The sequence below is a fragment of the Pyrgilauda ruficollis genome, unplaced genomic scaffold (assembly GCF_017590135.1).
Source record: "Pyrgilauda ruficollis isolate IOZ18807 unplaced genomic scaffold, ASM1759013v1 scaffold3, whole genome shotgun sequence".
Classification (NCBI taxonomy): Eukaryota; Metazoa; Chordata; class Aves; order Passeriformes; family Passeridae; genus Pyrgilauda; species Pyrgilauda ruficollis.
Genome location: NW_024524377.1, coordinates 14,373,125 through 14,388,369, shown reverse-complemented (window position 1 = coordinate 14,388,369; position 15,245 = coordinate 14,373,125). Strand labels below are relative to the sequence as shown.

At 41.9% G+C, this 15,245-nt stretch overlaps 1 protein-coding gene across 3 annotated transcripts in view; it reads left to right on the top strand.

Moving 5' to 3' along the window:
- The window catches only part of RBMS1 (RNA binding motif single stranded interacting protein 1), a 142,488-nt gene that overhangs the window by 40,754 nt on the left and 86,489 nt on the right, over positions 1-15,245 (top strand). Inside the window, exon 1 of one of the 3 annotated variants that reach the window (XM_041472959.1) lies at positions 10,919-11,262. The exons of the other annotated variants lie outside the window; for them this stretch is intronic. Within the exon in view, the coding sequence (XP_041328893.1) occupies positions 11,200-11,262 (63 nt within the window). The 5' untranslated portion in view covers positions 10,919-11,199. Of the gene's footprint in view, positions 1-10,918; positions 11,263-15,245 lie in introns of those variants that run through there. 3 annotated transcript variants of the gene reach the window in all.

The window sequence follows — 15,245 nt, the reverse complement described above, 5'->3', positions numbered from 1 at the left end:
TGGTGGTTAATGAGAGGCACGTTGCCTGGCTGGTTTAGTATTTTAACAAAAGAAGTTCTAGCAAAGTTTTGATTCAACTCGAATTTTATCAGGCAAACATAACGGGAAATCAGTATTTATAAAATTTTAAGTATTTAAACCAACTGTAGTTGAGGAATCTGAAATATAGATTGTAAGAGGATGTACTATTTTAAATGGCAATGTTATGGTAATACATTCTAGAATTAACCTTTTAGTTAATTTAAGACTGCCTTTTGTTTTGTTAAAAAATTAAAGGTCGTCTACAGTGGTGACATTTTAAAGACTTTACCTGATTTTTTTAGTGGAAATAAACAGATTTTTTCTCTATCCTATGATGACATTAGTAAAAACTACAGCAAGGAAACCCAACGTGAGTTGTTATTTATGATGCTGCTTAGGCTGATTTATGGCCAGGTATTACATATTTTGATACCAAATATGGAATATTATTGTTTAAAAATTTTTTTAACAAATAGATGCAAACTGGGCTTTATTTTGCAGTTTAAGTGATTTTTATCTCAAAGACTCAGCTTCTCCTATTTTTCTTTTTCATTCTGTGAGAATGAAGAAAGAAAAACCTGGTCAAATCTGCTGGTGAAACTAAGGCTTAGCCCACTGAATATAGTCACCAAGGGATTAATGCAGCACTCTTGTCTTTTTTTCACTCTGGCTTAGATCCTCCAAAATCATGTGCCTACATGATTAACACCCATGAACTGTCATATTGTATGTCGTCACTAGGAAATAATGGTTTATTCTATCTCAAGTTACCAAATACTGAATCAGATTTAAGAAAGTCAAAGAGCTCGTAGTCTCAGAAAAAGTTAGGGGTTAGTTACCGGTGGCAGGAGCAGTTGAAGTTAGTGTTATAATATAAGGATTTTTCTTTACTCATATCTCCTGTCGTTACATTTGTAGTTGATTTCAGAGCACTCCTCTTTCTCTGGGTAATGTTATTTCCATACATGCACGCACAGAAGTTAATGGTGTGCTTACACAGTCTGAGGCACTGTTGGGAGCAACCCTTCTGCGGAATGAAGTAGCAACTTTAGTGGAAATATAATGAACAAGGGGATTAAAATGGAAGCATTTAGGCATATTTAGATTTTCAACTTTCATGTCTTTTAAGTGATGTCTGTAATTCTGATGAAAATTCTTCTTGAGTTGTGAAACTGTGGGCTCTACTCAGAAAACAATCTAAAATTCCTTGGATGCAAGATGTATTTTTTCACTTAGTGCAGAATGTGATTTATATAACATCTCAGCTGACATGATCTGACATGTTTTTATGAATTCCTTTGCAAGGCAAAAGTGCCTCTAGTTGCAATTTATAGTAATGAGACTGTCTGCTGTAGAGTAACTGATTACAATGAAGGTATAAGAAGCAGACATGTTTGCCTTTCCAACTCATTACCCTTTCCTTGCTTCTCGAGTACCTAAGCCCGTGTTCTGGAGCAGTGGTATCTGTGGGTCTCCAAAAGCATTTTGTTTGTCCAAACACATTTTTGTGTACTTCACCATATATATAGTCAGATAGAATTTTGGACTGGAGTTCAGCTAATTGGGTTGAATACTGTATCTGGCAGATAAATTTGAGAAATACAACAAAGCTCCATCTGTAAACAAATTATGTAAACAAACATTTACATGAAAACTTCTTAATGTTCTTTAGAATAGTGAATGGTAAATTGTGTCTTAGGGTCAAAAGCACTATTATGATAGTGCCCAGTTGTCTTCATGATGTACTTATGGATTATATTAGGGGACAAATGGACCAGGTCCTGAAGTGGGCAGTTGTTTACTTGTGGTTTTGATGGATAAATAGCAAAAGCCTGATGTGTATGCATGGGCATATATTCACAGATTCATGTTAAAATACTATTGAGAAAATTATCCAAATTTAAGACGGGCTAGAGGAAGATCATCTTATTTCCTCCTAGTAAGTACTCATAGAAAGTTCCTGTAGCCATTTGCTGAAGTAATTTTTGTCTTAGAGGCGCATTCAGCAAACACAGCTGGGAGTTTTGCTCTTCTGAGAAATGAGTGTAGCAAGCTGTACTTGCAAGCATGGAAACATTGTGAAGATCTGGCCCCTGGGGAGCTTAGTGCAAAATTCTTTTTGAACATCCCAGAATGGAGAAAATCCTGACTATGCAGAGCCTCTGACAGAAGCTGCAATACTGGAAGATAGGGGGAGGAGTTGCCAAGGCAGTGAAGAACTTCAAAGAACACTGGAACTAGGGGCGAAAGTTCAGCCTAATTCTTGTGTTATCTGAACTCGCTCACCCACCTCTCTTGCAGTGCATCTGCATAACACGTCTGGGTCTGGTTATTGCAATAACTTCACTTTTCTGGAATATGACTGGAAATGTATTCTAAAAAAATGGTTATCATTTGGTTGAAAATGTTTTGAGTAAAATTCCATGAGGGAGGCCTAGACTAAGTGAAGCCACCCAGCCTGCTCCTAGGAGGGACACACACCTTCCCACCTTGCCTTCCCCCAGCTGTGTGCTCCTGCCACTTAACTTGTGAGGGTCTTGTTAGACACCTCAGTGACCCAACTCAACTCCCTGCCATGGCAGAAAGAAAAGCTGCTGGATTAGTGACTTGAATCAGTAAGCAAAAGGAAGAGTGGATTAAGCAAAGGGCTCATAGTCATGAAGCTAGAGCAGGACGGGGGAAAGGAATAGAAGCTTTCTTCCTTTTCAGCATCTCTGAGCATTAAATATATTGAGGAATAAACTCAGTAAATCACAGAAGCACAGTGTAAGTGCTTTCATTCTGGGTGAAATCTGGGACTTGCTGGTAAATCAATTGATCAGACCAGGATTTCATTTCAGGTTTTATCTTTGATTTATGTGCATTGATATTCCTGAGCACACCTTTGAAATATGGTTGTGCAGTGTCTGATAAATACTTTGAATCCAGCTCAAGAGAATGTGTTGAAAACAACTCTAAGAATCTATTTACCTAAATAAATGTAAAACTTAATTATGATGCAATAAAATATTTTCCCACCATGATTTGTGCTGCTGCCAGCCCATGACACTTAGTATGGAACATTAGTAAATAAGTCTATGAGTTACTCCCTGAAATAAATTGTCCTAGCCATCTTGATTAATTTACTGATTACTGAACATAAATATTCAGATCATATCTGAATTTAAATTACAGAAACTCAAGTGCTGATGGTGAAGACGCAGACTTGGGGTAGCAATGCAGTTGGTTGCTAGTTTAGCTCAGAGCAGAAATGGCAGAAACCCCCTGTTTGCAGCTGATGGATAGACGGCGTGTCAGAAGATGGCTTTGGTGTTCAGCTGCTGCTCCTCACCTGTCTGTGGTACATCAGCCACACCCTACACCTTCAGGATCCTATAGCCCTTAGGGGAAGGGCTGCATGAGCAGGAGCTGCACCCTTCTTTCACCTCTGAGGGTGGGCTCTGCAGGCTACTGGGCTGTGGGGAACCTGCCAATGCCAATGCTGAGTGCCTTGATGGTGGAGGTCTTTCATTGCCATGACCATGAGCCAGATGACCTTTATGAGCAGTGAATTTACATAGGAGGAAGAATTTTCTTGTTCTGAAATGTATCTGTTGATCACTTTGTTCTGTGCTATATTGATGTTGTGGAGGTGCTGCAGATGTAGCAAGTACACAATTTCAAAATTCAGAGGGGTAGAGCATGTACTTTGAGAGGAAAAATACAATTTACAGCTTCTTTGGCAGACCGAAATACATAACGCCTCTTAGAAATGTAAGCTATTCCAGGTACTTCAGGAACTATTCTATCAAGTTTTATGTGGATGTTTTTATTTTAAAGATATTGAAAATGAGATAAGATTAAGGCTCATTATTGAACGTTTGCTTAACTTCTGACACATGACTTTGTTTCTTCACTTTGTACTCTAAATTAGGTCATTAAAATCAGATTGTGCATTATAAACAAACATGTTTGTGTTTATAGGTGATTATAAAACAAACACAGAGGGTAAAGGCTATAATTTTGAAACAGATTAAATTTATATGCCCCTTAGAAATTTATATGTAAATTAGTTTCTCACACTCCAGCCGAGATCATGTAAACGAGCCCCAGAGAGCTGGTACAGTGTTGATGGTGTACTCAGGGGAGCTGGAGCACTGTAAAGATATTTGCAGGTCAGAAATGAGGTTAATTGACAGGGAAGTGTATGAGGACAGGAAAAATTTGCACAGTGCTTGTCAGTGGGTAGAGCTGTCAGTTCTTCCCTTGGCTACTAGTATTTGTCGAACAAACATGACAGGACTTCATGTCAGGGAAAGGGGGAAAAAACCAAGAGTCATCTTAGGACAACAACTTTGGAAAGAGTGGTGTTTTGTGGTTTTGTTCCAAGGTACCCACGTGTATGTACCTACTGTACACAGTCCCCAGTCTGGCTCGTTGCTGCTACTGGTGAGCCTGCTGCCTGCAGCAGAGCTTTGCAGAACACGACCTGCTCTGGCTTTTCCTTGGGTATTCTTCAAGCCCATGCTTGAGTGTTCGAGCCTGATTTTGCACTACTGATGACAACTCCATCTTTTTGATGTATCATATCATACATTACTTTCTCTGTCCTCTTCCTTTTTTTCCACGTGTGTTATGATTCCTGCCTGCTCCTCGTGGCATTAGTACCAAATTTGCTTACAATGCAAATAGTGCCTGTTTCATTCATGGATTCAGAATGTATGTCCCTATTTATAGATGTGCAAAGACCAGGCAAGAGGCTGATTTTTTTTTTCTATTGCAGCAGTGCACTGATAAATCTGAAGCTATTCCTTGGCCTTAGATACAAAAAAATAAAATAACACACAAAGGAAAATAAATTATGTCTGGCTGATTTGTGGTCACACCTTCCACTCTAACCATTGTGCAGTGATTTCTTTTCATTGTCATTAACTGTTCTCAATCTTCAAACAAATTTTAGTTGTAGGAGTCTTTTAATTTCTTTCTTATTTCTAAAATTCTCATGAAATAGTAAACATTCAAGCCTGGTCAATAGGGTGAACAATGTCACAGCAAAAATGTCACAGCACTTCAAAATGGAACATACTGTGGCTAGAAAGAGCATTTTTTCAGGTTAAAAAACTGGAATATATGACCCTGCTTTAGAACCCCACAAAGTGAAGTTTAGAAAAAATGTTTGTGTATTTCCAGATTTTGCTTCTTTTATTAATATCTGTATTAGGCTGAAAATATGTAAATATGTAAATATGTAAATATATAAAAATCAAATAGCTGCCTGGAGTAATTGTTTCCTAGAAAATACTTAGCAAATATTTTTGATTTCTTCTTCTGTTGTTCCATAAATTTATTCTGCACAAAATGTAAAAATGCACAGTCAAAAAAGCATGTCAAAACAGTAAGCTATTCTTAGTAGTCTCTCTCTTAAAAAATAAATATTATCCAATATAATGTTGATGAACTTTCTACATAGTTAATAACAAAACAGAAAAAGCAATATGCTTTGTCATTTTGGACAGACTTTATTATTTTATTCTATAATATATTCAGCAGCTGTTTACACACTTCGACTGCTTTATAGTTTCAAACAAGTGTCTGGCAACATTATCAGGATAATAGCAGAAATGAGATCTTTAAGAGTCATTTCACTTCATTCCACAAATGAGGATTGGATTTTGTCTTGTGTTTTCATTACTGATTATGAGCAACCTCCTTAAATTTCTCATACATAGTAATCCTTTACAGTAATTATGTTTCATACTTGTGCTTCCCAGAATATACAGGTTATATTTAGGAAGGGCATTTGTTTGACAGTGGAAATGCTTCTATAAAGAAGTATCTTGTCGTGTCTCTTAAATAATAAATAGTGCTTTCCATAATATGAAATGCTGGCATGGCATTAGCAGGAGATTTTGTTGCTCACTATGTTCATATTCATAATACCAGTCATCAGTGAAGGAATGGCAACAATTATGTATAATTGTGCAATTTATATTAAGTGTCTTTCCAAGAACATTTAAGGAAGCATGGAAGGAATGAACAGCAAGCCAAAATGAATAGGAGTCAAAGCATGTCACTGGAGGTACAACCCCAGTGGCTACAGCAGATGCATTCTGTGAGCACTGCAGGGAGCACAGACTCCTCTTGTTTCACAGTGAGCTGTTGCATTTAAGGGAAAAACCTTAGCAGTATAGGTGATGGGAAAATCAGAGACAGGTTGGAGGACTCCCAGAGAGAATGAGCTGATGCATTCAGATTAAAAAAATATGTTACAGTGACTGTGCACATATATTTTATAATGAGTGATAATACAATTTTTTTTTTTTTTTTTGAGTTCTAGTGTAGAGTCTAAGTAATTTGGTACTTTGGTACCAGTATTTTAAATGGTACAGCTGGAAAAGATTATTTGTTTTCCCTTTTCAGATCATCATGGAGATTTTTTTCTTATTGTTGAATGTATTCATGTGAGTATTTTGAAGACTGCATTCTTAAACAGCAGCTTCTCATTGTGTATGCAATGCCTCACTCTTAGCAGATCATATACTTCTGCAGAAGTCATTGTTTCATAATAATTTTTGGTTTTTAATAAAAAAGAAAATTTACAGAAGATTTTCTATATTAAGTATTTGGCATGTTCACAACATTACTATGTCCCATTTCTGTTGACCTCTCCTCATCCTCACTTAGCTAGATACAGATTTCTTTCATTACCTGCATACTGGGAATACTTAAATAAAAACAATTAATTATGAGATAACTTATCTCTGAGGGAGCTTCCCATATAACGAAGTTTACTCTGTTGCTTTGGTTGTTAGAAATTCTTTTCATGCTTTCAGCTCTAATAGATGAATTAAAGCCAAAATTTAAAAATCTGCTTCTCTATGATACTCAGCTTCACGTATCCCTTTATTAAAACTTTACAGGAAATGTTTAATATCTCTCAAAGTTCAGCTCTGCATTCTGCTTCCTTGGCTTGCATAGGGTATTTTAAAATATTTTTGCATTGTTGTGGCTCAGCTTCCTGCCTACTCCGGTTTTTATCTTTCTCCATATGCCCACATGTGATGCGAGGATGGATGCTCAGGGAACTGAACAGTGTGGCAACAGTCTCCTCAGTACCCTCAAGGTGGGGAAATGAGGTGCCCACAGTCACTTTTCCACTAGTGTGTCTTCAGAAGGCCCTGAAGTGGTCAGGAGAACAGAGTTGTAAGGAAATTCAGGAGATCCAGTGTGGACTCACAGGGGTTTGCAATAGACTGTGTTTCCCATTTAAAGCAGATCCAGGGCTGAGAGACCATCTGCCCTGCAGAGGCACTGAATGCCCTCAGGGGAAATAGCTACTTTGGTTGAATTTTGAGATAAGTAAGGGAAGCCATGAATTTGATTTAGAGCAGAAATGGTAAAGTAGCAGCTTAAATGCATAGAACTGTTTTTAAAATAATGGCTTAGTTTTGCCAGTCTACTGTTTGTTAAGATTGATAAGCATTATTGGAAAGATTCTTGAGTACTTTCAGTGGTCTCCAGGTTTCCAGACAAGTCTTTCTTTCTGTATTTGTAACCATTTCTCTGCAAACCTGCAAGCAAACTAACAAAACAGAACATGTAAATTGCTACATTGTATTTCCAAAATGCACCAGAGCTGCTCATAAGTTTTCCTTTTTTTCCTGAATAAGCAACTCTAGGTAATTTAAAGAAGCTCTGAATGATTTATAGGGGAGGCACTCTTAGACCCTTTGGTCACCTTTTCCCCTTAGGATCAAAAGGAATTGCTCATTTATAACTGGAAGCAGCAATATGCCTGGCTACCTGCAAGTCTGTTCACACCTGTTGTATGCAGTTAATAACAAAGTCCTTGAAAATATGGTTTTTATTATCATATTTGCATATGTTTTACAGATTAGGCATCTCAGTTTTGGCATTGCTAAGTCAGTAAGACTGAGACTGTTCTTTGCAAACAAGGCATGCTTCTTGCATCTCAGAAAATTTATAGGAAAACTGTTGTCAGTACTTGAACTGGTATATCACTGCACAAGTACTGAAAAGTCCGGGCACTTATCTTGAGCTTTATAAACATAATCTCAAGTGCAGGGTTTTACAGAGAAATAATTTTGCCTATGTTCGGGAGTAAGAGCAAAGCAGCTTTTCCATATGAGCATAGCTGCAGATTGGAAGGGACCTCAGGGGATCTCTAGTCAAACCTCCAGCCCAAAGCAGCACCAGCAAAATGATCAGGTCAGGTTGCTTTGGGCTGTATGCATTCTGGTCTTGGAAATGCTCAGGAATGGAGAGTGCACAGCCTCTCAGAGCAATGTCTGTCTGTCCTGACATCCAGTCAGAAACTTGCTTGTTTCAATTTAGCTCTGCTGTCCCTTTCTCTCCAGATACAATGCTGTAAGGAGTCTGGCTCTGTGTTCTTGGTAACATTGTCAAATTTATTGGAAGGCAGCTATTTCCCTGTTTGAGACAAAAATGGAGACAGATTAATCAAGCCTTTTAAAAACAACAGATAATGTTGATAGGCACATTAGCACTTAGGAAATTGTATCAAGTTTTCTTCCCAGAAAATTCTATAATGAGTTTTTCCTTAACAAAAATAAATAATCATATAATATTAGATTGTGATCTACTAGATGTTTACAGGATTACATTTGTTGTTATGTGTTTTCCTAATATGTTAGGAAAGAGAGTACTAGTAACTGAGAGAAATGGGCCACATACTGAATCTAAGAGAGGGAAATCGGGTCCAAATCACAGGAAACCTTGGAACGTGTGACAACAGAAAGAGCAAGACAGCAGCATTTCAGATACTGCTTTGGAATATTCTGGAGAGCCTTCCCTGGTATGACAGTGACTGAGACCCAATCGAGCATACAGTGTTTACATCCCTCCAGCCTCTTCCCTGGGGGGTGGGGCAGGAAGAGGAGAGGGAAGGAAGCAAGGGATGATTGATGGTTTTTGAAAAGCTTTTCCCTGCGAGGGGAAGGTGTGGTCACTATACACATCTCCAGCTAACAAAGCCTCCCGTAGGTGGAGCAGACTTAAGCTTTGTCACCCCTTTGGGGTGACTGCAACACTGTCCAGAAAATATTTCTCTTGTTTTTCAGTTGAGAATAGAGATCTGAGCAGGAGAAGTAGCCTGTCACTGTTCCAGTTTGTACTGCTTTAAGACAGTTCTCCAGCGCTGAGTCTGATTGTGACATCTGTGACCAAGGGTTCTGAAATAAGTCAGATCAGAGCACAGATCGACTGCTGTGTGTGGCACATCTCAGGAAGGCATGAACACACAGCTACATTGCTGTCAAATCAAGCTACAGGTAGATGAATATATTAAGCCAATATAATCTAGTGCTGCTGCCAAAACAAGCACTCATATCCACCCTCTTGCCCCTGCCTATTTTTGCTGAGTGTTACCTCCTCCATTACACTGGCACAAGCAGCAGTACAGCCACGTGCTGAACCCAACAAAGGAAATGATCTGGAAAAAAATTAACCTGATCAGAGGAAAAAAAAAAAAAAAAAAGGAAAAAAAGAAAAAAGAAAAAAAGAAAAAAAGAAAAGGTTTCACCCAGAATCAGTTGCTAAACTTTTGCTTTTTCAGCATTGATGCCAACTGATGTTGTTGTGAAGCAGGCATGAGGCCTTAACCAGGCCAGGGAGTCTGAATTTATCCTAGCATTAAGCCTCTGGCATTAGCTTTATGCCAGCAGTGGGAATACAAATGTTCCGTGATCCAACATGAAGTTAGGGTAGTACAGACAGACAGTACCTGACCTTACATAAAGCCTGCTGGTACAAACTTATTCCATCAAATAATTTCCAGTGCTAGCGATCACCATGTGGCTGCAGTGCTTTTCATCCTTTTCATCCAGTAGACCTTAAACTTGTGTTATCAAATTGAGGCCAAATGGAATGAGATCCGTTTTAGGACTTGAAAGAGAGAAAAAAGGAAAGTTATGCAGAATGTAGTTCTGCCAAGTGTTGATGCTTTCCTATCGTTTGCTGTATTCAGATGGGCTCTGATCTATAGTAGAAATATGTTAGGATACCAAAATACTTAGAGATTATTTCTAGGGAAGTCAGTAATTGAAGATTGTATGTTTTTGTAAATACTAGCATTTTCAGTTGTTATTTGGCGTTTCAGTAATGAACTACCTGCAATTTTCTGTTCCTTCCCAGCTGTTTCCTATGGCCATGTTGAGGTGTATGGGATCGGGGCCACCGTATTGTCAGAAAGAGGAAGAGAAACCAAAAGGTGCCTGATAATGCATGTCTGTGGCAGAAGTTCTTCTACAGTGTCACTGATCAGTGGCCTGACAGAGATCTGGACTTTCTTAGAAAATAGATTGTCATCATCAGTGGGTAATGTAAATATAGCAATGTAAACAGTGCAGAGTACCAGGGGTGAAGTTGGGAACTCCTTGCCTCCGTATGTCCCTGTCTCAGAGCCTAAGAATTGTAACGTTTCTTAGGCCTAAATTTCGTGAAGAAACTTAAGAATTTCCTCTCGCTTCCCAAAGCTGCCTTGAGGCACTGCAGAGGGCTGTGACCGGATGTTCCTCCCCCCTCCCCATCCCTAGTCAAGAAAAACTTAGGAGAGTTAAAGGGCGCAGTGTTTATCGCCTCGGAGCGGTCAGCCCCGCAGTCGGGGGGTGCCCGAAGCGCGGCTGTCCCCGCTGCAGCCGGGGCGCCGCGGGATGTCCCGCTCCGGCCGCTCGGGGGTCGGGACCCCGCCGGGCGCGCCCCGCCCCGCTCCGCGCCTCGCCTGGCTCCGCGCCCCGCTCCGCGCCCCCCTCCCCGCGCCGGACGGGACGGGACGGGGCGGGGCGCGAGCACCGCGCCCGCTCCGCGCTTCCCCGCCGCGGCTCGGCGCTTCCCCGCCCGCCCCCTCCCTCTGCTGGGCGGTGGTTGCGGCCGGCGGGAGGTGGGGCCGGGCTGGGCCGGGCCGGGCCGGGCTGGGCTGGGGCAGCCGGCGGCGGTCAGCGGGGGCCCGTGGATGGCAGCCTGGGCGGCCGCCGCGGGGTAGGGTCGACGCGGAACGGGGCTGGGCCGGGCAGGGCGGAGGCCGAGCGGAGGGTTCGAGGAGCCGCAGCCGGCAGAGAAGGCACGGAGGCGGAGAGCGCCCTGCAGCCCCGCCGCGCCGCAGCCCGGCGGCCGCCAAAGTTGCTCCCCATCCCGAGGGGGAGCGGGGGATCAGGCGGGGCGATGATCTTCCCCAGCAGCAACAGCAGCGCGGCGGGCGGCGGGCGGACCCCCTATCGGAAGCAGGTAAGGGAGGGGAAGCGTGCGTTTGTGGCACCCCCGCGTCCCCCCCGCAGCCCCGAGGTGCTGGGGGAGGAGTGGGGAGAGGGGTGGCGACTGGCGTGAGTTGCGGCTTGCAGCCTGCTCACTTCTCGAGAGCTGGGATTTGAAAAAAGAAACTCTTTTCTCCTTTTTAATTTTTTTAACCTCCTCTGAAGAGCCGCGCCGTGACCTTGGCGAGTGCCGGGGCGGCCGCCGCCGGGTCACCTTCGCGGGGCGTGCGGGGCGGTGCGGGGCGGCCGCCGGGGGCCGGGCGGGTGCCGGCCCCGCCGGGCTCGGCAACAGGTTAGAAAGAACCCGGTGTCGCAACAGCGAAACTTGGGGCTGGATGTTTTTCACTCGCGGTGAAATGAGCGAGGGGATCCGGGCGCATTTTTTCTTTCAAACAACCCTCCAGAAAACCTCTGCCGCCCTTCGGGTGCGCCCAGCTCCCCCCGAGGGAGGCGCAGGGGGACCCTGTGACATTTTATGGGCAGAATGATCTCTTTGAAAAGCTCGGAGCACTCGCATCTATTGAGGTGTACTGAAAGAGGTATTTCTTTGTTTGTTTGTTTAGTCGCTGGAAATAAAATATTTGAAATAGTTGCGTTACAACCTTGCTGGACCGTTTGTATTTGGCTGCACTTTTTACGCACACAAGATGCAATGTTGGTATTAATCTTACATTATTTACTGCTTAGTGTGTTATTTTTCATTGACTCTTCGATTAAATTTTAAAAAAGGAACAAAAACCCCTCACATTTCACGTTAATGGGAAAGCATGCTCTGTGTGTGTTCCAGAGGGTAAATGGAGTAGAGGTCGCTGACAAGCTACTGGCTTGACAAAGCATGCCAAAAATACTATGGCAGGCTTCTTCCCAGGTGAGAAAAAAATCCTTCCGTGTCTGCTGCACTTAGTAGCTGAAACGAGTAATTTGACAGGTTCAGTCAGCAATACTGGGGAAGTTCGTCGTATTTTGCTTGGGGTCAGAATGCATTAAGGGTAGAAATAGGAAATCAGATATCACTGCTGCAAGCAGTGAAGGGTTCCATATAAGTAATGAGGACATAGGCTTGGAAATTTTGAACGCTTGGTGCATTGTTGGGATGACACATGGTCTGTGTAGCTGACCTGCTTGACAGTGAAATTTGGAGTCATATTTTCTTGAAGCTTAAGTAAAACCTGCTATTTCCTTTCTCCTCCCTGTTATTTTATAGAAATATCTTTTTGATAGGAATCACTGGTGTGTTATCTCAGCAGCGCTCTGCAGATGCTGCCCAGCAGTGCATGAAGTTATCTTTGCATCTTGTAGTCAAAGTGTTCAAGTCCATACATAACAAAACATGCTTATTGTGTGCGCTGGTTTTGGTTTGTTGTTAATAAATGTCCTGGATACGCCCATGCTGATCATCTTGTCTGGTGCTCCTGCATACTTTATAAATGAAGCCAGTGCATCAGATACTATTTCGTGCTCTCCCTGAGAGGACCATTAATCAAGGAAGGCCCCTCGTGTGGCTGTGCAGTGTGTCGGGTGCGGGGCAGGGTGTTGGCAGGAGCCGAGAGCAGTGGGGCCAGGCCTCGTGCTGGCAGGGCTGTGTTTTATGTGCGGATGTGAGTTTGCCTGCTGCTCTGGAGCAGGCTGATAAGATGCTCTTCTTTTCACAGTGCACTTCTTAGATTCAAGGAGCTAAAAGGGCCGACTGAATCAGAAAAACAAACAGACCCTTTTCCCCCAATAGGCAGAGAAAGAAATGAATGCAGGGGTATTATGTGGGCTTAAGACCCTTGGTACCAAAGGTTTCTTTTGTTAGTGTGTAGCTATTCTCTGCTCTAAACACTTCCTACATAAGGAGCCAGGGTCTGTGCTTTTCTGCAGTTAAGTCCATGGAAAACGCCTATTAGCTTCATTCATGTACACTCACGTCGATTAGCCATTGGCTTTCTGATCTCCCTTTCACTCAGACTTCACCTGCAGGGGTGAGCTGATATCAAACAGTGCTGAAGAGTGCTGCAAGCCTAATTTTTCAACCCTTGATAATTAAGAAAAGTTGAGATTAAGTCCCTGTATGCTCTGTGTAACCCATATACAGACAATTGCATTGTAGTTGAGCTTTAGCCTGAGACACTAAGTACTGTTAGTATAGGAAAAGTTCTCAACCAATGTCTCTAAAAGGAGTAACTGGATTTCCTATGCTGACAGTGTGTCCTATGTGAAACTGAAACAATTTCAAGTAACTTAAAAGAGAAATTAAAATCTTTTGAGAAGCTTGTATGTCTCTGTTTTTATTTTAATACATATCAGGGTAATAAAAGAGCACTTCATGTTTAGTATTATCCTGTTTCATTTTTAAGCATCTATAGCAGAATCAATTGAAAAAATGAGTGATTCACTGATAGAAGTCAAGGTGACACTAACCTGATTTATTTTTAAGACGTTGTAATATAATGTGAATTTCTACCTTAATTTAAAACATTGACAAAATGCCATATAGGTAGAGTAGGTTCAGATCTTTACCCATACTCTCTTTTTGTTTTCCTAAATAACTATGTTTTGTTTTGTAAACAAATCTGTGCCTATAATATTATGTTTGTAACCTGTCATATCTACACTATGCAACTCTGGCATGTAGGAGCGAGTCAACAATTTCAGGTCTGATTTGACTGGCCTGATCCTCTTCTCTCTTCTAGAGTACTTGTAAAAATACTAAAATGTGGTCTCTGCTCAAAATAATTTCCTGCATTATGGAGAAACAGTCATATTAAAAATACTCTTACCAGGCTTAAAATTGAGATGTTGCTTAAATGAGTGACAGCTCATCTGAGAACTTATTTGAAATGCAGGTGTAGGTCTTGTTAAAGAATGAAAGCCACACGATATCTGCAGTAATAACCTATCGCAACACTCATAGCCATACATCCTGTCTGAAAAAGGTGTGAGCTAAGACTTTTGCTATCAAGGTTATTTGAGCTATTGTAAAGAATGCACGTGTGTGCATGTGTAATGAAAAGGAAAGAGAATGACATACAATACACTGCTTAATACAGGCTTTTGTAGCTCTTGGTTTGTGGGGAACAAGATGATTCTCTGTCCCTCCTCCCACTTTTGTCATTCTCATGTAAATCGGGAGGCGCTCCTCTGAAGTAAATATTTCTACACTCTGTAAAATTATCGTAAATGAAAAATTAGGCTTTCTCCTGCCATCTGCTCCTTGAATCTACAGAGCTACTCCAGCTATTTGATTAGGGATTTTAAATCGCTTTGTGCGGGGAGGTTCCTCTGCTCTCAGGTTTCTCGAAGAGGAAGCCAGAAGCAGCTCTGGAGGCCTGGGAAGGAGATGAGTGCAGGGTCCTACCAGCTCAGCCTGCGTGCTCAGCCCAGTGTCTGTGCCTTTTAACAGCTTTGCCCAGTAAGGGTGATTCTTGTTGCATTTTGATGAGTGTAATGTTTGTCTTGCCAGCATGAGGAGATTTACATAGTTTGCTGTTTTGAGAAGATTAACTGGGTGTAGCTGCACGTGAGGAATTTAACACTGATTTGAAGTTTGGCCTGTGTGTGGAGGGACAAAGCTTTGGATCAGTCTTTTCATGCAGCTGTTAAGTGTTGTGTTGCAGGTTAGGTTTTCTGAAAGTTGAAGGTTAAAGTTGGTTTCTAAGGACAATTAAATGGAGAAAGCTTTTGCCAATTTCAGGCTAAAAGCGTAGATTAGCCTTTCACTCTATCTATAGGTTTAACCTGTCAAGAAGCTACGGCTGTAATCCTACTTTACGATTTCCCAGTTGGCTCTGTGTGTGGTGTCTGCCTGTGTGAGAAGGAACCTCATTAAACTTGCAAGACCTGGGCTGGTCATAACTCAGAACATGCAGCTCCACGGAGCAGTCTGTGCCCAGAGGGATGTGACACAACACCGCCCGTGTGCGTGGATGGTGCTGCGGCCGGGGGGAGGCTGAGGTGCCTAAGATTGAGCAGAGA